The sequence below is a fragment of the Periophthalmus magnuspinnatus genome, chromosome 1 (assembly GCF_009829125.3).
Source record: "Periophthalmus magnuspinnatus isolate fPerMag1 chromosome 1, fPerMag1.2.pri, whole genome shotgun sequence".
NCBI lineage: Eukaryota > Metazoa > Chordata > Actinopteri > Gobiiformes > Gobiidae > Periophthalmus > Periophthalmus magnuspinnatus.
Window position 1 is genome coordinate 14,786,584 of NC_047126.1, and position 24,744 is coordinate 14,811,327.

General features: G+C 36.5%; 3 protein-coding genes across 3 annotated transcripts; 1 reads left to right on the forward strand and 2 right to left on the reverse strand.

The window, feature by feature from the left end:
* The first annotated feature begins 1,556 nt into the window (after positions 1-1,556).
* Positions 1,557-5,175, forward strand: cryba1l2 (crystallin, beta A1, like 2). The gene is made up of 6 exons (XM_055221948.1): positions 1,557-1,612; positions 1,765-1,842; positions 1,938-2,056; positions 2,655-2,796; positions 3,506-3,648; positions 4,871-5,175. Exons 2-6 carry the CDS (start codon positions 1,765-1,767, stop codon positions 5,016-5,018), a joined length of 630 nt encoding a protein of 209 aa, XP_055077923.1. The 5' UTR covers positions 1,557-1,612; the 3' UTR covers positions 5,019-5,175.
* Positions 5,176-11,245: 6,070 nt separating this feature from the next.
* On the reverse strand, positions 11,246-22,386 carry unc93b1 (unc-93 homolog B1, TLR signaling regulator). The gene is made up of 13 exons (XM_033973493.2): positions 22,239-22,386; positions 20,571-20,687; positions 19,924-20,065; positions 18,681-18,834; positions 18,019-18,180; positions 16,970-17,099; positions 16,777-16,873; positions 15,793-15,917; positions 15,013-15,195; positions 13,775-14,081; positions 13,130-13,251; positions 12,936-13,058; positions 11,246-11,920 (listed from the first exon to the last, which is right to left on the reverse strand). Exons 1-13 carry the CDS (start codon positions 22,239-22,241, stop codon positions 11,615-11,617), a joined length of 1,971 nt encoding a protein of 656 aa, XP_033829384.1. The 5' UTR covers positions 22,242-22,386; the 3' UTR covers positions 11,246-11,614.
* Positions 22,387-22,551: 165 nt separating this feature from the next.
* timm10 (translocase of inner mitochondrial membrane 10 homolog (yeast)) lies at positions 22,552-24,710 on the reverse strand. Its single transcript, XM_033968983.2, has 2 exons — positions 24,471-24,710; positions 22,552-23,458 (listed from the first exon to the last, which is right to left on the reverse strand). Exons 1-2 carry the CDS (start codon positions 24,539-24,541, stop codon positions 23,263-23,265), a joined length of 267 nt encoding a protein of 88 aa, XP_033824874.1. The 5' UTR covers positions 24,542-24,710; the 3' UTR covers positions 22,552-23,262.
* Positions 24,711-24,744: the final 34 nt, after the last annotated feature.

Below are 24,744 nucleotides of genomic sequence, written 5' to 3' on the forward strand. Positions count from 1 at the left end.
AAAAATATCTAAAGCACTGTGTTAGTAACTCATAGTATTAAGTTTATCACATACGGCCATCTATATTTATTTTTTCTATTGTTGTATAGAGAATGGGGTAGTGGTTAAGATTTACATATGCATAGATTTTTTTTCCCAATTTCCTCGCAGTATATTGTGTGTTGTGAAGTAGATGTACAACACTCCTATATGTGCTGGTTTTACTCATATAATGAAATGTCAAGGATGAGGACCACATGAGGGCGAAAAGTTGGTGTTGCCATGGGAACAAAGGTCTATTGTGCCCCAGAAAAGGTGTGCATGTGCAAAACTCTATAGAGACAATGCACATGGGCTGATGCATAAATGTGATACTGACATAATCACTGTAGAGCTTTGTCTAGTTTGTAACTTTTCATGCCAAGTAGCTCAGAAGAAAATTGTTTGATTTCCAGTAATTGTCCAAAGAAAGAATAAAGTACACCTGCCTACTTCCTGAATGATGCTATGACTCATTGCCAATTGTGGTGCAGAATATTTCTGGTCCAAACTATCTGGACAGGCCCACACAACATATTCTCTTTGATAAATTCACATCACAGACTTTTGGAGGGACCCATTTCTGAATAATTTGGGCCTCTGGAGTTGACTTGATTGTAAATTATGTAAAAGTGATATTAAGCCCAGACACAAATATTATAATGTTTTGTAACTCTGAATACAAAAGTTAACTGTTTGGGGCTATAGACTATGGGTAAAATAATAAACAAAAGAACATGTTTCAGGAAAAAACTAAAACAAAACAACTTTCTAGAGCCAGAAACATCAGTGGGTAAAGCCTGGACACAAAGTAACACATAACCATCGCCACTGATTTAAAAAATGTCCTCTACCATTTGAAGCAGATCCCTTACTTGCTTTAACAAATCCACTCATTCTGTGCCTATAGGCCGGGCTTTTGTTGCGCTGTACGATGGCACTGCTGACCCATACGAACAGCGCAACAACAAGAGGCATTCAGCGCACCTCTGCCTGAAGTGCTGAGTCGACGAGCCACGCGACGACAAAGACACTGGGGGGGAAAAAAAAAAAACAGGCTGAGTGAGGTCTGGGGCCCAGAGATGGGCACGGGAGCGCGCTTACACGGTTTCCCCACACGCACGCGCATATGGGAGTGTATTCAAGTTCACGCGCACGTAACCAAAGGCCTGCGTAAAGCTTCAAACAAGATGAAAAGTGAAATAAAATAATCATAAAGCGAACTCGTGTGCGTAATATCTGAATGTATGGCTGTGTGGTGTATAATTTGTTATTTAAAATGAAATATGTCAGTATTGTCATTAGGGTCCTGAAGGCTGTAAAGAGCTGTTTGGTTCATGCGTAAAAATGGTGTGTTGGACGTGTCACACTTTCTGAGAACATAAAATAACTTGACAAATGCTGTAAATGCTTTGACTCAGTTAACCTCTTCACTGGGGGCTACTATCGTTTGCATAAAAGAGCCACTCAAGCACGCGCGCGCAGCCACGTGCCAGCCGCGTGGACGTGAGTATAAAACCAAAGGGCCAGGGTCACACAAAAGTTTACGCTAACTGGATTTTGGTGCGTGAGGAGGTCCGGAAACATCACAGCGGTAAGAAAAAAGACTAAATGGCCTTTTGGGGTGGGTTTAAAAGTAGATTGCAGTTGGTTATGTCAAAAAAGGAAATATCAGAAACCAAAACTACATAGGCCTGACATAATATTGGGCTATACTTGTATTAAAACCAGTTTTTTCTTCTACAGATGAACAGATTTCATAAAAACGTCTATAATCCCTCCTCCATGTACTCTTATGGCATGGGGATGGCTCCTTTCTTCAAGGTAAACTGGCTATACGTTTTCTATACATCATTAAAGTTGAATTCATCCACGCGGCCTCCTGGTTCACCTCTGCCCCTGTGTCCTTCTGTCTGTAGGTGACTGTGTTCGAGCAGGAGCACTTCCAGGGCAAGTGCATGGAGTTCACCTCGGAGTGCTGCAACATCCACGACTGCGGCTTCGACAACATCCGCTCCATCCGAGTGGAGAGTGGAGCGTGAGTCATCGGCCTGTACGCCTGCACGTCTCTGTGGACAGCTGACTGGCTCCGAGACGTAAATGAGACCAGAGAAAGTAGTGTCCAAGCTCCCACCATTAAAAAAACCCCACCTGGAATAGGCCGCTCCATCCCACGTGTAGTGCGCACTGATGGGGTTAACTCCTCCAGGCACATTTTTTATTTTTACAGAGGGAAAAAGCCAGAGTGACTTACACCTGAGTGAAAACCGGTTAATACAGTCAGACAGGCAGCTTTTAAGATTTAAAAGTCTCACATGTGCTTTTCAAATGGGATGGATAAAGTTAGGGGGGAAAAAAGTACAAAATAGAGGTATAGGCTAAAGTTGGGGAGCCTCTGTGCCTACTTCACTGCAGTTAGTTGGCCAGTCCAATGTTATTTTGTTTCTTGTTTCTTTTTTAAAGATTTCAACACATCGTTTTAAGTATTTTGTAACTTGGTAAATAATCATGTAAAGTTATTGTCCAATTTTCCTGGGACACAATACCGGGATAACCTGTAACATTGCTTGTGTGCTGTAGACTGTCCACTGGTTCATGTACCGACTTAAGATTGTGTCATAAACTGTATCTTTCAGTTGGGTTGGTTACGAGCACCATCACTTTGAGGGACAGCAGTTTGTCCTGGAGCGCGGAGAGTACCCCAACTGGGAGTCCTACACCGGCAACCTGTCCTACCATACCGAGTGGTTCAAGTCTTTCCGCCCCATCTACTGCGCTGTGAGTACAGAAGGGCTGCAGTGTCAGTTTTGAATGGATAGATAATTGTGAGTTATGTTTTTTATTACTTTTTAATACTTTGAGTTTTATGTGTCTATATTAAGAACTTTTTTTTACAACCATTGGGTCTAGAGTGAAGGATTATAGTATTGTAAAGTGAGTAATAATAATAGTGGTATTGGTAGTAGTAGTAGTAATGGTAGTTAATGTTAATTTTATGATGATTATTTGTGATTATTTATGTTTTGATTTGTTGTATTGTGATTTTAATGTCTTTATTATTCTGTAAAGCACTATAAATTACCTTATGCACGAGTTGTGCTATAGAAATAAACTTGCTTTGCTTTTGCTTTTGCTTTGGTAGTAGTAGTAGTAGTAGTAGTAGTAGTATGTTTTTTATATTCTTTCTGTTGTTGAATTCCTAATTACACAGGGTAGTGGCTTTTTATTTTAAAATACTTGATATGTTTGAGGAGTCTATATGAAGAACTTCTTTTACACAAAGGCTGGTATCCTAGATTAACTTTTCTCTCCATGTCTGGGTCTGTGGGTGTCTGGGAAAGGGAAAAAAATGGCTTTCACAACAAGTTGTCCATGTTTTGAGTGTCAGAAAGAGTAAAAATAGAAAAGGACAAATCATTCAGTGCATCTGTTTGACATATTTGGCACTAATTTTGACACGATCCCACCTCCTTTTTCTCCTCCACAGTCTCACCATAGCAGCCGTATGATGATCTATGAGAGAGAGAACTTCATGGGGCGCTGTACTGAGCTGTGTGATGACTACCCCTCCCTGCAGGCCATGGGCTGGTTCAGGCCTGAGGTTGGATCCATGCACGTGCAGTGTGGAGCGTAAGTACATCCAGCTTCTCCTCATTTTACTCAATGTAATTATGTTGTTAGTAAATGTAGGACTTTGGCAACTGTTGTTCTGGGGACATACAAAATTAGAATATCAAGTAAAAGGTCTATAAAATGACTTAAAAATATTGTAATCTCCCCAACATATATAAAGTTGTATTTTTACACATGTAGTAAAAAGTTTAACAGTAAAAAGTGAAATACTTTTACTTTTTACTGTTAAAGCACATTTTTAAACGGGTACTTATATACTTTTACCTAAGTACATTTTTTCATGTAATAATTTTACTTTTATCTGAGTAACTTTTCACCTCTGTATCTGTACTTTTACTTAAGTAACATAATTGAGTACTTCATCCACCACTGTCAAAGACCCATTAAATTACTTTTTTTCCCCTAACAGAGGCAGTATTACTGATGTCGCATTGTGCTCCATTCCAGTCTCTCAAAAATAATAATAGAACAAACTAAAACAACTTTAGCATAGAAGGCACATTTTGTTTGTTTCTATGAAGCAAGTAAAACTTTTGTTGTATAGCGTTCATTTTCGCAAACAGCAAAAGATAGTTTTTCAGTCAATCAATGGAAAACTTTTTCACTTTCAACTGAAGTCCACACTCAAAAATGAAAATGTTGTGTCTATTATGTCATATTTTCAGTCTGACATAATAGATAACAATTAGATAATATAACTAGTAGTTATTTAACATGTTTTACCAGCCAGTGGTTAATAAATTAGTGGTAAATATAGGCAAGGCAAGTTTATTTTATATTGCACAGTTCGTACACAATGTAATTCAAAGTGCTTTACAAAATCAGAAACACTTTAAAATCACAATACAAACAAATCAAAACATAAATAATCATCATAAAACATTATTAACATTAAAATAGAAGCATACAAATATATTTTCTGTATAGCCTAAGTTGTGACTACAAAGTTATGGTAATTTTGGTTTTATGCATGGACAGGATCAAATTCAGCCTAACAAAATACATGGTTTACATTAGCAGGATAAATAGTTTGGAAAACATAAAATAAAACATTTAGAAAGCTACATGTTTCTTTAGCGAAAAAAAATGTTTAATGCCATTCTGGGGTACATTCCCGATAAATCAATAATAGCACAGATGACAACTCCCATCAGAAAAGTTACAAAGTGCACCTTTAATCGTGTTTTTTAATCAACTTTTTTATTTTTATCTTGTTTAGCTTTGTGTGCTACGAGTACCCAGGCTACAGGGGGCAGCAGTACATCATGGAGTGTGAGAAGCACAGCGGAGACTATCAGCACTGGAGGAACTGGGGATCCCACTGCCAGACCCCCAAAATCCAGTCCATCAGACGCATTCGCCACTAAGAGGGACTCAAACACAGCCCCCCTCATTTGGAGATGGGGTCAAATCAGTCCAAACCAGTATATCCCAGAAGAGTAGCTACCTCCACCTGTCAGCTCATTTTCTATCAATGCTCATTTTGTTCTAGAAGTGAATTAAACTGAGAATCATGACAAAAAACATATTATGCTTGGAGTTATTTGTAAAAGTGGTAAGACAATGTTAGTGAATGTGTCAAACATTTAGCCAAAATTTAGGGAGGAACTGAAAGATAACAAATGGTTCTTTCAAAGAGAATACATTTGTAGGTCACTTTTAAGTTACTAATCTTGTGAATGTATTTCTATAGTATAAAGTCTAATTATGGTAAGAGGTTTATTTATGTGGGCTTGCAGACTGGATCAGTGAATGCACTGTATCCAAAATGGGGAGATGTGGTCAAGAAGTGTGTTAAAATGTAAATATCCTGGTGAATAATTTATAACAGAAACAAATATCAACAACTGAAAGCAATCCCATAGATCAGTTAGTAACTAACAGGCTATTCACTGACCTTTGTTCTCAGTAAATGTTTTAGGCTTAGGCTGCATTCTCGAAGGGGAAGGGACTATGTTATTCTTTTTGATTGATTGGTTTATTTTGAGTTAGTGCCAAAAGAAAAGAATAATCATGCTTACTACATGTACATTGTAAACAAAAGAAAAGCACAGCTCTCGAAAAGGAGTGGGAAGAAGAAAAACTTATATTAACCCACCCCTGATCATTATGTGGTTACTTTTGTACATTGATCCCGGAGCTTAACAAATATTTACATATAGCAAAATAAATTACATATTACATCTGTATGTGTGTGTGTGTGTGTATATATATATATATATATATATATATATATATATATATATATATATATATATATATATATATATATATATATATATATATACACACACACACACACACGTATATACATGCATATGTACACACATTATGTACATATCTATCTACACATTATATTTACATATATCTATAACATTTTATTTAATTATTTTAAGATCGCCCAGTGCTGTCACCCTTATACAACGCAAAGCAAAACATTTTTATAATTCCTTTTAAACCTGTAAATATTTGGGCCCTGCTTCAGGTTTTCTCCCAACCCATTCCACAGACTGACCCCACACACAGATACACACACACACACACCCCCACACACCCACACACCCCCCCACACACAACACACACACACACACACATGCTTTTCCTGGTGGTTCTCACTGATTTTGTTTTAAATTTACCCCTTCCCCTTAAATCATAGTGTACGTCCTGGGTGCTGAACATTTTTTGGATATTTAATGGCAGCATAGTTTTGTTGGCTTTATACAAAAGCAAAGCAGTATAGAATTTTACCAGATAAAAAAAAAATTAATAATTTTGATTTGAAAAACAGATTGTTTGTATGGTCCAGGTAACCAACCTTGTGCACGATTCTCACAGCAGGTTTTTGCAATTTGAAAAGGGGAAGAAGTAACGTTTGGTAGTTGTTCCCCAAAATTTCAAAACAATATATCAGATATGGAAGTATGAGTGAGCAGTACAGTATGTAAAGAGCCTTTTGATTGAAAATGTATTTCCCTTTATAGATTACAGCAACACTTTTTGAGACCTTGGATTGTATGTATCTGGTGTGTGGTTTCCAGCTCAGCTTATCATCAATCATTATACCTAAAAATGTTATATTAGAAACCCACTCAATTTTAACCCCATCAACAAGTATTGAAAGTTCTGAATTTCTTTTATAATGACCAAAAAACATAGCTTTTGTCTTTTTTAAATTTAGGGATAACTTATTGGGATCCATCCATAATTTAATTTTACTTAACTCTGTGTTCATCGTTGTAATAAGTTTTTTATAATTGTCACTGGAGAAAAATATATTGGTGTCATCTGCAAATAAAATTATTTTTAATATGTTAGATGTTTTAAATATGTCATTTATATACAAATTAAATAATTTAGGTCCCAAAATTGAGCCTTGCGGCACTCCACAATTAGAACTCATAAATCTGGAAGTGTATCCATTTATTTTCACAAACAGTTGTCTTCCAGTCAGGTAACTATCAATCCAATTTAGTGCAATGCCCCTTATGCCATACAGTTTAAGTTTTTGGAGTAGTATTGAGTGGTTTAGAGTGTCAAAAGCTTTCTTTAGATCAATGAAAACCCCCACAACATACTTTTTGTTATCTAGTGCATTGGTTATCTCCTCAACAGCATCCATAAGTGCCACTGATGTTGATCTTTTTGTTCTAAACCCATACTGACTCTCACTGATTATGTCATATTTATCTAAAAAAAATTGAGGAAGTAAAGACACTGGTCTATAATTAGTGAATAAACCTCCATCTCCATTTTTGTAGAGTGGAATTACTTTGGCAATTTTCATATTGTCTGGGAATGATCCCATTAGAAATGATAGATTGAAAATATATGTCAGTGGTTTACTAATGCCATTAATAACTTTTTTATCTATAGTCATATCAATATCATAAAAATCAGTTGACATTTTGTTTTGAAATTCATTTACAATTGTTATAATTTCAAGTTCAGTTGCAGGAGAAAGAAAAAATGTATTTAGATGACTTCTGATAAGTGTTTCATCTTGTATTGTGGAGGTTGTTTCTGGAATTTTTTTCGTAAGTTCGGGACCTTTTTTTTTTTTTACAAAGAAATCATTAAAGTTGTTAACAATGCTGGGCATGTCATCTATCACAACATTCTCATCAGCAAAATAATCAGGGTACGAATGCTTATTAGAACCTTCTTTGATTACACTATTCAATATACCCCACATTTTTTTACACATTATTTTTATTATTTTCGAGCAATTTATTATAATACAGTTTTCTACTGTTTCTTATTATATCTGTCAACTGATTCTTATATAATTTGTACCTTCTTTCTGAATCCTTCATTTTCAATTTTTAAAATTGTGTATAAAGATAATTTTTCTTTTTACAAGCATTCTGTAGCCCTATTGTTAACCAAGGACAATTTGGTTTTCTCCTTTTAGTTCTACATTGTTGAACGGGACAATGTTTATTGTATGATGACAGAAATATATCTAAAAAATTATTGTAGGCTCTATCAACGTTGTTCTCCAAATATACTGATCTCCAATCCTGATAATTAAGGTCATCATTCAGTGATCTGACAGTGTCATCGGACACATTCTTCTATATGTAGAATTATCCACATTGTCAATCTTGTTAACTTTTTCGCCACAACAGAGGAATACTGGTAAGTGATCTGTTATATCGCAGATCATTAGACCACTAATATTATTGTTCACATTGTTAGTAAAAATATTGTCAATAAGGGTAACACTGTGATTTGTAATTCAGCTGGGTCTTGTGATTGTTGGGTATAAGCTCAGGCTATACATTCTGTTAAGAAAGTCGTCTGTCAATTTATGTTTAGCAGGATTTAATAGATCGATATTGTAATCTCCGCATATGTAAATTGTTTTTGTTATTCCCTTCTCCTCCTGGAACCAGGTTTCCGATACTGCAATTACACTGAATGGAACAGTAAAATGCAGTAAGTATTCTTTAATGGAAGAAAAGTTTGCACACATACTTCTGCTATTCAAGTGTATAATTGAGAGTTTGTCGTCTGATTTAATAGTGTTCAAATTCATGCGCTGTGCAATATTTGCTATCTACATTTATAGAAGAGAAAAAACTGTTATCAGGGTCTATTTCATTTTCCATGTCCAGTTCAGTGTACTCTGTGTAGCCAAACAATTCCAGTTTTGATAGATCCAGGCTATTCAGTCATTCCTGTAACGTTATATGACAACTCATTGTTGTTTTTAAAGTAGTAAAGATTAATGTCAGTTAGTGATGTGATAGATGTGACAGATATCATACCTTGTGAGACCCAGAGGTCACTTGAGATCCCACTAGGGCTCCGTTGAAATGATCCAGATCACTAAGGGCCTTCACCACCAGCACCTTTGCTTCTGCTGGTGAGCCATTGAGTTTTATAAATATTTTACAATGTCTGACCCATGTACCGTGGATCAGCCTTTGTTTCTTGAGTTGATGGCCCTCCTGGCGATCTCTGCGTTCCTCGGTGTCAAATGGTCGTTCATGTAGACCTCTGTGCCTCTCAACAGTCGTCCTTGTTTCATGAGTGCAATCTTTTGCTTTCTGTTTATAAACCTTAGAATCACTGTTGGTTTGTCGTCCTTTCTTCTCCTTGGAAGCGGGTGACATGCCTCCAGGTCCTCCACGTTGACAGCGATGCCCCTCGACCGCAGAAAAGCCGCCACCTGTTGTTCCGCGGAGCATTCCTCGGCCTCGCTGGGCTCACCCCGCTGATGTCAGGGGCCACTGCTTTTGCATATGACCGGGGTTTGATCTTGAGACCCGAGATGACCACATCGTTGATCCTGGAGTACTGCTCCAGCTCGTCCACCCTCCTTTCCAGGAGCGAAATCCGCGCGTCCTTCTCATTGTTTTCCTTACGCAATTGTTTAATTTCCTCCATAGCGGTCAGAATCTTTTTTGATCACTGCGAATGACCGCAACTTCCTCGATCAAGGATTCGAGTGACTTTTTGAGTTCATCAGTTTCCTCTGCAGTGATATTTCTCTTTGGTGGCATGTTGTCTTAGGCTGTCCCGGTCCAGAGCCGCGGCCAGAGTCACTTGTGACTAACTTTACGCAGCTTTTGCGGGATACCGGTACAAGCCAACAGCGAACAGAACATAGGCAGCTTCTAAATGATGAGTTCTCTTATCCTCCCACAAAAGGATGTCTTAATTATTGATAAAAACGATTTGTTTTGGGAGTTCGATCAGCGAAGCAGACGTCGGCGCATTTTTGAAAGTAATAACCAAAGTGAAAATCCACCAATATTAAACCCAACCTTCTCATCATGTGTTAGGGATTGGCTCCACAAACCTGGATCTTTGAGATTCTTCTCAGTCTTTTAACTGAGAGCAATCACACCTTTGTGACTGCACATTTTAAAGTGACTGTGACAAAAAAAAAAAAAATCAATCCTGTTTGAGTGTTGATGGAGAACACATTGTCAGCTTTTTATGTGGATAGGCCCATTATAAACCATAAAGTAGACCAAAACAAGCATTTAGGCAGTTTATGGGCATATTCAAATTCTACCATAGAAATTTGATCTGCCTTTCAGCTCAGTTTTAAACAATAAGTTGCCGTGATCGTTGTGTCACTCAAGAATCAAGACAAGGTACTTTCGTAGTTTTAACAACTCACTACCAATGGACAAACATCATCAATTCACAAAGAAACAATGTATTTACATGTAAAGCAAGTATCTTTAAATTTCCATAGTAACAGTTTGATTACATCACTTTATAAAGTCAGTGAGATGACATACAGCCTCATCCTACCTCTGAGGAAATCACAATGGTAAGACAGTGGCACACATCGCTTAATTATAAATCACATGCTGTTTTAATCAGAACCCACATCACCAAAGTGCAAAAATATGCAGCTCTGACACCTTTCAGAAACATAAGTGAAATTAATGTGTGATTTGGTTACACAGTTCTTCAATGGTCAAAACAAAGGATCAGTAAATTGACAATTACAACACAAATACAAGGCACATTATAAAACATGTCATGGTGTACATCACACCACTGTCAAACCCCAATCCATAAATGATAAGATATATTTTTCACATTTTAATACTTTGTGAAGAGAACAGTATTGTCTCAGCATCAATGGCAGCCAGTCAAGCAATGAGCAAAGTTAGTTAGCTGAAAAATAAATACCAATAAACAAAGAAGCCTTGTAATTATAGACACAGCCAAGGTTTTTGTTAGCCCTCAGCCAACTGTAGACTTTAGAAACTCCTTAAATTACTTCATTAAAACACTCTGAGTGCAATTTCAACAAAATCAATTCCTCACTTCTTTTGAGCAACTATTTACAGAACTGCTGACAACCAGCTTCAGACCTATCATCATCAATCAAACCCTCAATCGTGTCTGGCAAGTGTACATACTAATATATATATATATATATATATATATATATATATATATATATATATATATATATATATATATATATATATATATATATATATATATATATATATATATATATATATATATATATATATATATATATATATTAGTAAGTATGTACACTTGCCAGACTGGCAAATCAAAACATATATTTTGACCTGTATTTTATACTCTTTGTAAGCACTTATTGTTCTGTTTTTGGACATGGGGTTTGGATAATGCTTAGAATTATAATGTATACAGCTATTTAGCTTATTTTATGAGTTGACAACAAATGCATTCACACTTTTCCTGGTGTGAGCCAAGTTTAGTCCTGATGCAGACTTTGGTCCTGGACTAACACTGGTTTAGTCCTGATGTAGGCTTGGTTTGGTCCTGTTCTAGTCGTGGTTTAGTCCTGATCTAATCCAGGTTAAGTTCCAGGTTTATTTCCAGTTTAGTCCAATTTTGAGGTGGTTTCTGTGTGAACGTACCAAATAAATATTCTTTCAGCAATTGTAATAACAGTGTTTTACATTCTGAGATTCCTATGGCCATCCTGTGTTCTTCATATTTTCTCCACATTTTCGCTATTCCTCCCACAAGCCCCTCCCCTCTCCTCCTCCTTCACTCCATTCACTTTCTTTCGCTTGTGTCGCCTCTGACCCTTGGGTGAGTCATGTTCGCATGCCCCTCCATCATGGTCGTCCTCGTAACCATGGTCACCCTCATATCTGTGGTCGCCCTCCTCCCCAGGCACATGCTCCTCATCCTCCATCTCCTCTTCTTTGTCATAGTCTTCCTCATCTTCATCGCTGTCTTCTGAGTCTGACTCATCGGAGTTGTCCTCTTCCAGATACCGGTAACCTTTGACCTGTGGACACAAATGGGACAGTGATGAATAGCTAACAGATGAATGGATGTAACCAGTCCATTCAAAAAACATTCCAATATGATTCACAACACTGAATTCCCTAGAAAACGTTCATATATATTTTTGTATATAATGTTGATGATTCATTGAAAACATTGGGAGCAAGTGATTTATTTCAAGGCAACCTAAACAAAAATAGGTAAAATAAACATAATAAACAATATGTTAAAAGGTAGTTGAGGTTTTAATGTTTAGAGAAAATAATTTACTTGCTTTTGTAAATATTTATTACTAGAAGAAACACTTTACATGTGAGTCAACAAAATATAAATTACTGCAGAGATGTCACATTTTCAAATCTCACCAGAAAGAGACTTATTTAGTATTTTCACATTGGTCAAAATTATAAACAATATATTTTATGTCAAGAAGCTTTGATCAGTTCTTTCCATTGCTGCTCAGATTACTTTTTTTTGCTAATTTGTTACTAAAATGGATAAAGAAATAATCAAAAACATACCTGGAGTTGTGTTTTGTTTCATTCACGCATGTTTGAGTAATCCTGACTACATCTCCAAATGGTTCCACCTTGTGATGTCATGAAGCAGCAGTTTTCAAGTTAATAGCTATCTTTTACCTTTAGTTCAGTAGAGATTGGGAATTCCAGGGCTAAAATCATCCCAGTGATTCTCGTGAAGGTGTATGCAGTTTAAAACACAGTGGAGCATTTCCTGTATTACCACATGACATCACAAGGTGGAACAGGGTGTTTTCTGTTTGAGAGAAGAACTCAGTCTAAATATGTAGGGTTAGTGTGTTAAACAAAACACAACTGTATGTTTGTGATGAGGAAACAACATTATAATAACATAGATCAGAAAGTAGAGTAACATGGGCCCTTTAGGCTTTCAAACCCCAACCTCTACATACAAATTGTTTCTACATCCAACTGTTTTCGGGCCATTGGTATTTGCTATGATCAACTCACAAAACCAAACTCTTTACTGTCTTGTACCTTGTGTCTTGGACGGGGAATTCGAGGCAGTCTGTAGGGCACTTTTCTGAATAGCCTCCTCTCCATCACCCAGTAACAATAACAGGCCAGCAATAATGTTACCAAGAGGATAGACAGTTTGGCCTGAAGAAAGAGAAAGAGAAATATTAGTTTTATTTTAGTTTTCTCACAATCGCCACACTGAAGACACATACCCTCATCGGCATTTCGGACCACAAATAGACTACAAAAATGGCCACAGCCTGAAGCCAGTGATAAATGGTGTAAACAAAGTCAAGACGCTCTTTTTCCTCTGCGTACAGAATCCCGACCAGAACTGCAAGACAGAAAGAGATGACTGTTGTTCATGATTGGAGGTGAAAGAATATGGTGCCTATAGTGTGAGATTGAGGTCAAGGGCATGTGGGGATTCTTTGGTACAGTTTGTGTCAGTGTTCAGATTCATCTGTCATAGTTCATGGTTGACATCATTATAAAAAGGAGATAAATGTACTTATTTATCTATGTAAATTGACAAAATGTACTAGGCACAAAAACATAAGTGTTGGGTCAGCTTAAAGATGCACTATGAAACTTAAGGTCAATGACCTTTTTGGTAATGGACCAAAAACATCCATCTTAATGAGATGAAAATACATCTGATGGAGATGTAATTTCTTTGTGTGGAATTTTTCACAGTATGGCATTAAACTTGTATATCATGCATTAATTCAATTACAGTGCAACATACATAAGACACATTGTACAATATAATATAGACTTGAACAAAAATCAAATATATGAAAACTTGTTTAAAATGCTATTCTAATGCTAGTTCGACAAATTATTATGATACTCACTCCCAACTCCAGTCTTGTTCAGAGCTGTCCCGAGCCCCCACAGTATGGCTATGATCAGGATGGGTGCTAGGTAGTCCGGGCTGTTTTGGGGTGAAACTCTTCCACACTGATTCCCTCCTGGGACCGGGGAAAACGCCAAGAGAGCAATGATGAGAGCCCCGTGGACAATAGCGCCCCCTATCAGGCCCACCCAGCGGGGAAGGCGCAGTAGGCACAAGGACAGGGAGGAGAAAATTGATGCAGAAAATCCATAGACAATAATGATGAGCCACAATTGCTTCAATCCCAATGCACAGACGCCATAAGACTGGAGGGAGAACAGATGCGTTAAGTAAAATATTACATAGGTACATATTACATTGATCAGGTATAACATTATGACCTTATAAGCAATAGGGCTAGTGTTATATATTGCTTTAATACGTTTGAAAATGCTGATAACCAATACACTGATCTGGGATATTATTGTTTTAATACATTGTACATATCAGCATTGGACCTAACAAATACATTATCTGAACATTTGTTACTAGTTAAAGATTAAGGGTTATCATTTGATCCTTTGTTTATCAACTCATTTTTAATATTTTCACAAAGGTATAGAAATTCCATTCATAAACAATCTACTAGACAGGAAAAAAAGCATCTTTATAATTTGTTAGAAGAAAGAACTAGGCAAGTTTAATGATTATAAGGAGTTTGATTTGTAATAACTAGCCAGTCAGGTCAAAACTGTGGCTTTTTGGGTGAAATCCAAAGGGGTATTTATCCAAAATATCAAAAGTTGTCCAAGTCATCTAATAAATGAGATACTGTAGCACAAATTGTGATGGACAAGAAAAAGTTTTTAAAAAGTTAAAGTTATTTTTATATAAACTGATGAAAAATGATTCTACTGAAGGGGTATGGAGTTTAAAAACACAGTGGAGCACTTCCTGTATTACCACATGACATCACAGGGTGGAACAGAGTGGTGTTAAATAATATCACTGGTGTCAAATATGTAATTCCTTATTTAGTTTACTATTGGGCTGTTTATGGGTCTCAACTTCCTGTTATATGCAACATTTTTAGAACTTTTCCCATTCAAGAGATAAAATATTTAGATTAGTTACTATGGCATTGGTGCTAATTTCTCATAATTCTGAAACATATGGATCAGTATAACACATCTGTTCAATGATAAGCATGTGGTCATATTGTTATGTCTGACTCATATATTGACAAAAGCCGTGTACCAGTGAGAATCCAGACACAGCAAACACTATTTCAAATCCGCTGTAGATGAAGAAAGGACAGAGGAGTCTCAGGCGATAATCCCTGTGGTGCTTGAATGGGAGCTGGAAGATGTTCCCCCACCCAATGCTGCGGAGGTCGATCTCTTCTGTCGGACGATAGGCTGGACCACACAAAACCAGGAACTAAACACAAGAGCATACACAAAGATTATGTGATTTCGGTCTCGGTCTTGGTCAGAGAATCATTTGTAGACACTGGGAGTGAAGCATCTTGCCCAACGACACAATGACATGGGATATGGGTGGGATTTTGTTTGTCAATAGAACCCACAAACCCCCCAAAAAACAATCACCGTCCATTATAACATAAACGGTCCCTTAATAGTTTATACATCAGTAGGGCTGTAGTTATTTATAATTTTATTTAGACTATAGCATTTATATGGGTTGACAGCAGTGAGATGTTAGTGAGTAAGTAGGTTAAACTCATGATTCACAAGTTTAATCTCTTTTATATGGTTTCCTGGTGCATTTCTGTGCATAAATAACTGTTTTGCATTAACTCCAGTGTGACTGTAATTTTATAAGCGCAGTTCAGGTCAGATATATAGAGAATTACATTTTTTGCCACGCCCCTTTTTAATCAACTAATTGATTGTCAGGGCATGTCTTTAATCAATGAAGAGTTTCTTTAGTCAACTACAGCTCTATAAGTAAACCAAGAAAATCAAACCATGAAAGAACTGGAGCCAGGCCAAAGTGAGAAGTGTTGACTCGTACCATGATCATAGCCAAAAAGGCAAAGGCCATGAGGACGCTTTCAACTTCAATCAAGAGTATGGACCGAGGCAGGTTGAGTAACACAGTCGTATTGAACCCAGGGATAAATCCACTTATTGAGGCACCTAGCACAAAAGAGAGCACAATTTATCATCTAGGTCAAATAAAAAAGTAAAAAGCAAGCATTTGTCACCTTTTAGATATTACTTGTTTTTGTTTTTTTGCTGAGACTAATGGTACAGATTATCCTTATTTGATTTCATCTAATGTATTTTCTTCTATTAATTCAGGAAGTACAATCTGTGTTTCCAGTTGGTGCAATATTGACAACAATTCATTTCTTGATTTTTTTTCTCGCAGATTTAAGATGATTTTTTGTCAGAAATGTGCTAAAACGTGATTATAAATATATAGGTGCAGTTAAAACTATCATATAAAAAGTGAATGAGGTATATAATTACATAGTTTCCGGTCTTTATTACTTATATTATTATTGTTACAGTTGAAGAAGAAGGGAAAATATAATCTTCCCAAAACAGTTTATAATGAAATAGGAAGTGGCTTATGTTCTATGCGCAAACTAAACTAAAAGTCAAACTGTTGGCAAAGAAGAATAGAGAAAGCTTAAAATTATATATGGTAACATGCCTCTATAAGCATGTTTTCAAATGCACCTAATTCTTATAATACTTAAGCAGTTTCAGTCTGATCTAATATGATATTGCTCCTGAATAACTTTAAACTTTTCTGTTAGAGGAGCTACCACCTTTGTGTCTACTTGGAGGTGTTATTACTTTGCTTGGAATGTTCCACAATTTTGCATAAAACATATCGATCTCTATGGAGACAAGAAGGTAACACCACCAAGCCAGTAAGTATTTTAAGCAATAAAAACACCTATAATTGAAGGCAAGACTATACCATACTGTTGACATAGTGCATCTTTAATTGAGAGGGACCTTTAGTTGATAATTGTGTATTCACCACAAGACTTGACATTGCAGAGGATGTGTGAGGTGTTGTCAATGAGATAGTGATGCAGGATGAGACGCATGGGGAACTGAGCGAAGACGAAACTTAACTGTGGAAAAAGATAGAAATCAAAACTTTACAGCTGTTATCTTAAAGTTATTTTTATATAAAGTCAATTTACAGAGCTTGCCGCAGGGACACTCACGTTGAAGATAATGTGGAAGATAGAGTGAAAAACAATGATGTAGCTGTGACAGGCGCCTTTCGGGAGCTTCTTCTGCTCCTGAACGTGCTCCTCTTTGTAATTCACATACTCGTAATACTGCTGAGCCATTCTGGGAAAACAGCAAAACAACACAAATAATACTGCAAATACTACATGCATTAAAAAGTAAAGCATGATTTAAGTATGATACACAAGTCTACAACGTAAAGCTGTAACAACAACTTACTCATTGGGTTTGCATTTTACTGATTTTACCGATTTGACCATTTTAACATAGTAAATTCTAGACACACAATTAGCTAGAATTTTTTTGTTTACTGAAAAAGTCTGTGTTGGACTGTAAAACAATGACCTAAAACATTTTGTGCAAATATGGACAAACTACTCATTGTTTAGATTATATAACCAACAGCACTGTGGAAAAAAGTGAAGCTGGTATTGAACAAAGACTTGTTTTCTTTAGTGCATGACATACTCAACTGCCCACCTAGTTTCAGTTCCCTAAATTAAGCAGATGTGACTACTCTCTCGACAGGAATCCATTTATACAATCTCTATTTACATGGAGTACTGAGTTGTAAGTAATATCAGCTAACTATATTTACAGTTTAAATGAATAATAGGATGTGATGTGTGTTCGATTTAAATATCTGAGTTTTCTACAGAAAACCATCTTTCTCCTACCAAACAGTGACTGTGACATTTTGGATTTGGACAATTGGATTGGTAACAATTCTGAATGTAATCTTATGATGCCTTTTTGAATTGATTTCTTTCACAAAATTGAATAATACCACAAGAAAAAAAAGTATAGGAAGCTTAAGTACGTCAGACTACCTTAGATTTGTTCTAATCAAAGACATTACACAGTTTATCTAGGGTGCTATAACATGCAATTTGCAGCAGACGTTATACTTTCCTAGAGTCTAGACAAGTATAGAGGTGCAGGACTGTGATCTGCTAATCTCCTTCTCTGCTTTGACGTCAAACACAGCGATTTTCACGCGCTCTCTTACAGCGTCTCTCACCTGGTCATGTAGTGTCCCAGTGACGCCCAAAGAGGCACGATGGCCGCTCCAATGGCCACAGCTGACGGAATCAGGGTGTAGTACCGCTCCCAGTAGTTAGTAGACACAAACAGAGCATAGATTCCTGAAGCCAAAAACATCATCCACTTGGTGCCTAAAAACCTGGACAGGAGAGCAGTCAACAGAAATATGAATATTATCTCACAAATGAGGAACCAAGATGTTTACATTTAAGAGTACTGTTACTAAATTAATTTACTACTGTAATTTACAAATTTACAAGTAAAAGTATGTTGATAGAACAACAGTAAAATAATATTCTAAATTTACCCAAGTAAAAGTACAAGACAACAACAATTTAGTGCTTGTTTTTAAAGGTGAAGTGTCTGCTACTCTATGGAAAGTTCCACAGAATGGTATTAAATGTACATATCTGGTGTTTTTTATTGATAAAACATAAATATGCATTTTTACTGTGAGCTGGATTGCCTCTACACAGAACTGACTTGTAACTTGGCCTGGTGGGTCTTCTGCTTATTTCCATGAAGATAGATACATTTGCAATCATACCATGGAATATTGAAGGCAAAGTAGTGACTTCTCCACAGAGACAAGCAGGTGCAGGACCCTCCACCTTTAAATGTCTGTAGTTAGTTTTCTACCTGATGAGCAGCGGCGTGTAGAGCAGGCCTATGATGGGGGTGACGTTGATTCCCATCATCATCTTTTGATCGATATCTGGAAGCCCAAGGTTACTGTACTTCACCTCGCGATATGTCATGTCATAATGGAGGATCAGCTGCATCTGTAATAGGCCTGTACAAAATATTCAGGTACATTTGAGCTTTTGACCTGATTTAGACAATGTTGAATAAAACAGAAACAAACCATGACCTAAATCATTTATATTATTTAACAATGATAAAACAAGCTTTAGAAACATGTACCAAAAACAAAATTGCTCTTCTAACACATTTGAACAAGTGCTGGGGGTTCTTAAAGGTGAACTATTCTGGTAGAGAGGCTGCCCCCGCTTATCTCTATGGAGATGTTCCCTGATTTTTCTGGAATGTTGTACAGTATGGCATTTAGCTCATCTGTGGAGGTTACCCCCTCACAGTAAGAATGCATGCTTTTTAAAGATATTTTTGATCAATAAAAACACTTGTGATTGTATAAATGTTAAATAAAAAAGTTTAATATCAAACCCATTCCAGGCAGATCATTCAAATATCCTTGGATCAAATATCCTTGGACAAATCACTAGAAAAGTTACAAAGTGCAACTATTTCTCTCATGATCTGAAGACGCCTTTATATTTATGGGGACCTGAAGTAACACTGAAGTAATCATACAGTATTATAAAAAATATAGTGAGAAAGTTCATTTAAAATTGCACCTTGTCTAAACCACTACATTAAATAGAAACAAACACATTCCTTAAGATCTTGTGAAGATGCATAACCTGTATAACATAATGTACAGCCGATATCTGTGTGTGTGATCAACAGTGTAGTAGTTTAGCAGTGGTGTAAAGAATGTCGCAAAGCAGACTTGTCTTGTTCTTGTTTTCAGTGTATACACAATCTTATACAAGGTAAAGATGATTATGAATAGCCTATTGTATCTAACAGATATGACATACAGTAAACAGTGAGACTCATGTCCATATAGGAAGAAAATGCATACATCTAACTTATAACTTGTAATGGAGTAACCTTTTGCCACTCATAAAGTATGTGGTAAAAATAATACTTTGTGTCAAAATCATACCACTTTGTCTAACTGTAAAACACTTTGTGTTTAAAAAAATGCATTGATATTCATCAATGTTATATTACGGTAGTTAAAATCAGTTTGGGATACTGCATGTTTCTCACGTCATGTTGTTGATTTGAGACCCACCCATGTACACTCCATATACGATCATGGCTGCAACACTGGCTGAAATCACATTCTTGATCACTCCCAGCCTCTTCCTTCTGTAGTACTTCCTCTCCTCCTCCTCCTCATTGTACTCAGGCTGTGGGCCCAGAAACTCCTCCATCTCACAAAAGAAAACCTCAACTTACAAATACTACACATGACAGATTTTAAACATAAAAATATAAGGATCATAGACTATATAAAATAAGGTTTGTTTTATACTTACAGTCAATGGACTTCAAGATTTTTTGGTTAATTGTGATTTTTCAGGCCACAATATAATCAATCGAAAGAGCTGACAGATAATAATAGTGACAGTGGTAAAAGGAAAATTAATATGATCATATGATCAGTAACTGTAAATTGGACACATTTCCACCTAAAGACAGAAGGGGGATACCTTTTGGCATTTAACTACATGTTATTAACTGTGTTTTTAACACTGTATGTGATAAACAAACAAATAAGTAAATATCTATTTAGTAGAGGAGTTATGATCTCTTAGACAAAGTGAATGGAAGAAAATTAAGGAGTTCACTGATGTTTTGCTCATGGTGTCAGAATTATAAATAATTATCAAATTGTGATGTTTCTTCTCACAATAATTATAACACTAATTATCATACTTGTTCTTGCATGTTGTCTTCCTGGCCCACGTCGAGCATTTCGTTGATTATACCATTGGGGGGCGCTGCATGTTCACCAGCTTCTCTGACTAACTCTTCCCCATCATTTGCTTCCATCTAGTGACCAAAACAAGCAGCACATTAGCTCCACATTTAACAGGAATCAAAATATATAGTTTTAAAAGTCATAATTGCCTGTACAAAAGTGAGAAACATTGTGAACACATACATGTATTTTGGCATTGTCGCTGCACAACAAAATTAATTCAGTGTTCATGTTGGGCATGCATTTTAGTTTGTGTTTATTGTTTGTTTGTTTGTTTGTTTGTTTTTTGTGTGTGTTTGTTTGTTTTTTTAATTGGCTAAAATGTATAACCATAAATGTAAATTCACATACAAAAATATGTGTATGTAATTTGAGGAAGGATGTTTTGATTAAGAACCTACACTTGTGGATATAGATTTTACCCATAACAAAGATTACATTTAAAATCATTTCACATTTTTTGAGTACCAAAAATTATGTCCTTGCTGGTAAACTCTTTTAAATTTGGAATCCTGGGAAAAAGCCAGCAATGTATATTGTCCAAAAGGGCTTTAGAAAACATACATTCAAAAAATAAGTGTTCTGTTGATTCATCACAGAAAGAACAATTGCTATCTATCCCAAAACACTGTCTAAGCAGTTCTTTAGAGCAGTGTATTTCAACCTTTTTTGAGCCACGGCACATTTTTTTCATTGAAAAAATCACGAGGCACACCATAAGCAGAAAATGTTAAAAAATGAAACTCTGCATCCTATATTTACAATATAAAGTAATTCTCATCAGATTATTTTGAACAGGAATCAAATAAACACACACAAAAAAGTATTTTATAATAAAATAAAATATTTCTACTCACTCAGTGTGAAACCTGAAATTTTTTTAGACCAGTTAGGTGTAATTGGATAATTTCCTACGGCACACCAGACAATATCTCACGGCACACTAGTGTGCTGCGGCACAGTGGTTGAAAAACACTGCTTTAGAGGGTTATTTGCCTGAAAGACTTAAAATGGACTTCCTTAGCTTCGGGGGAATGAATAGCCAAGTCCACAGATTTCAAAGATGAGTTTTCTACCTTGAACCACTCTGGACAAATGAGGGATTACCCTGACCTATCACCTCATCAGATAACAGAAAAGTCCTTGTGACTATCTAGCTCTAATATAATCGAAATTACCATTTTAGTGTTTTCTTCTGAATTATGTTGATTTGGATCCTTTTTCTTTTTTTAAAAATAAGCAGTCAATAAACACAACAGGATTTTAACCTTAGAGATTTCAAGAACAATGACTATAATTGGCCTTAAAGATAATAAAAAAAAGAGTTTAGTATTACAGATGATTAGAATACATTTAGTTCCTCTTTCTAAAGGTTTTGCACGAATTACTAAATAAGAGGATGTGAATTAATCTCCTTCTCTTTGCATTATGTGAGAACAATTCAACACTTCATCCTCAGTAGGCGTTGTCTACAGGTTTATATCTCTTTACTACTGATCTATACACCTTTTAAAACTAATCAATTCATTTTAAAACCTAGACTTAACATTCGACATTAACCACGATATTATAGCACTGTCTGGTTGTACCACTGTTTACTTTTATATTGCTAAATCACTTACCATTCTTGTTATGTCCCAGTTGTTTTACGTTTTAATTATAAAGTTATGCTCTTTATCTTGAACAGCTCGCACTGACTGTGGCTGTCGCAGTCCGCAGCTGTTAGTTCTTTTTTCATGTGTAAAACCTGATCTTATAAATAAAACTTTCACGAGGGAAACGAAAAAGTTAATGCAGTCGTCGCTTCCTTATTTTTTTTCTTAAAGGGGCAGGCGCAAAATATCGAGGACGCTCTTACGGAGAGAGTTACTGTCACTTTAAATCCAAGGATCAACGAGAAACACATGAATACATGAAAATAAACTTAAGGCAAAATTATTTATAATTGCATTAGTTTATTTGAGACACTGGACATTTAAACATTATGTGACTTTGAGTATGAAGATAAAAAAAAACTACAAATAATACAGAAAAACCAAATCAATACATGGTCCACAGACAAAGCACAAAATAGTTTTCACATAATGTACGTAAATAGACTAAGTAATCAGAAAATCCAGTACACCAGAGAATGATCAAGTTCTTCTAATAGACTAAACAATGCATAGTGCTTTTGTAAAGACTTCAGTGCATCCAGCTTCTTCCCTTGATTTACTGTAGACTAACATTGTCTGCATAACAGACAGCTTGACCAAGATGTAAACCATCCTATTGAAGTAGACTGAAAAGCATCTCAAAATGTGTTTCACAAGAAAGAAAACTTAAATATTGTTTTGAGTCAGACAAAATTGAGGATATGGTTGAATTATTTCACCTGCCGAATAGTCTCAAAAACTATTAACTGTAATGTTGGCAGATGAAAATGTGTCTTTCAGTTGGCAACTACATACAGTCCACGAACAGAAGCCTGTTCAGTCCAGTTTATTGTTACTTGTAGACAAACAGGCAACTCTTTCATATCATGATTCTGCTCAGTCTCAGGTTTTTAATTTCCATCAACAAAACTTAACATCATTTTGACCAAAAAGCCCCTGCCAGTCCTCACCAGTCATATTATATATTTTGTTGTTTTAAATTCTTTTCCTTTTATCCGCTCCCGACGGCCCCTTTCCTCATCATCTCCTCATCCTGCACAGATAGTTCGGTCAGTTTGCGCCCCAGTCTCTCGTGAAGGTCCAAGTATTTGGCCACACATCGGTCCAAACACACAGACTCTCCTTTGGTGAGCTCTGCCTCTTTGTAATGTGGTGGAACACACTTCCGATGGCATGCATTTGTCATTCTGAAATGGTAAAGCATAAATTACACACACAGAAAAACAACAGAAACAATCACAATAAAGATAAAGCTCAAAAGTACAGATATAAAATGTCTTATAGTATAGGGTCAGAGGGAAGCCACACACTAATGGGAACAAGCTAAATACAACGAATGGGTGAATAAAATATTGATGGCTGGGTATGTTGCTGTGTCAAAATACACTGAATCAGATCTGGCTGCAGACCTCCACCAGGAGGACCCTCACACTTGCCTCCATCCACAGGTCCCTAAAAGTAAACAAAGAGCGGCTATACCAAAACAGCAATAGACTCTGGCTACAGACTTCTACGAAGATGCACCTCCACATACATGTCCCTCCCAATTTTTCATTAGTTTACTTTATAAACAACTTAATTACACTTTCTACCAGTTGTTGCCTTAGTTAATTGTCTATTAAGAGGTCTATGAAGGTGATAAAGCCAATTTCAAATAGTTTAGAGCATACTCAAAGTACTTCCAAGAGATTCATTTCTAGTTTGATTACAGCTTCACTCTAAACAATTTGATCTATTATATTTCCATGGACCAGGCTGATACCTGTATAAAAATACAGAGTGCGAGGTTCCTCTGTGTGGAGGTCTGGAGCCTGCAGACTCTCTTGAAAGCATTAGATACAGATGTTTTTGAAGGAAATTGACGCTTCATTCTAGTACAGGCCGCTATATCTATAGCAGAGACAATTTCAGACCTTTAATAAATGTTTAATTAATCAAGTTATGACAATAAAGCCAAACCGACACTTTACATAACCCTACACTACATTATACTTCATTACACTACTTTTCAAAAAGGAGTATGACTGTAATGTAATTCACGTGCATGCTCCGCAGAAGGCCATTATAAAACCCACTGGACCAAAGTGTCTTGGAGAGAAGGATGGTCACATCCTCCTATATGTTCCGGCTGTGACATTATAATAGTCAAACGCTAAAACGCTGTGTGTAAATTCAGTATTAGCTACAGTGTGGATTTACCGGTTGTACATGTCAGCCATCATCTCCACCTCCAGCTCCGCCGCAAGCTGCTGCGCCTTCATCGGATCCATGTCTGCGTCTGGCCGCTGCTCACACACCGTCGACCGGTCACTCTCACCCGGCTTTAGCCCTCACTCTGCAGACAGACCACCTGAACCTGCCCGCTGCCTCAGCTATAACCTTCAAATCCTGAGCAAACCGCACGTGTGGAGTTTCACTCACTACTTCCGGTGTCAATAAAGTTACATTCAAAGTGACCATTAAATCAGTGCGC

Coding starts and splice junctions, on each gene's coding strand:
- unc93b1 (XM_033973493.2), bottom strand. Junction 18,835..19,923: donor CGTATATGGAGTGTACATGG/GTGGGTCTCAAA, acceptor TATTTTGTACAG/GCCTATTACAGATGCAGCTG. Junction 16,874..16,969: donor TCTTCCACATTATCTTCAAC/GTGAGTGTCCCT, acceptor CTTTTTCCACAG/TTAAGTTTCGTCTTCGCTCA.
- timm10 (XM_033968983.2), bottom strand. CDS start 24,541: ATGGATCCGATGAAGGCGCAGCAGCTTGCGGCGGAGCTGGAGGTGGAG. Junction 23,459..24,470: donor ATGGCTGACATGTACAACCG/GTAAATCCACAC, acceptor TTACCATTTCAG/AATGACAAATGCATGCCATC.
- cryba1l2 (XM_055221948.1), top strand. CDS start 1,765: ATGAACAGATTTCATAAAAACGTCTATAATCCCTCCTCCATGTACTCT. Junction 2,057..2,654: donor ATCCGAGTGGAGAGTGGAGC/GTGAGTCATCGG, acceptor TGTATCTTTCAG/TTGGGTTGGTTACGAGCACC. Junction 3,649..4,870: donor ATGCACGTGCAGTGTGGAGC/GTAAGTACATCC, acceptor TATCTTGTTTAG/CTTTGTGTGCTACGAGTACC.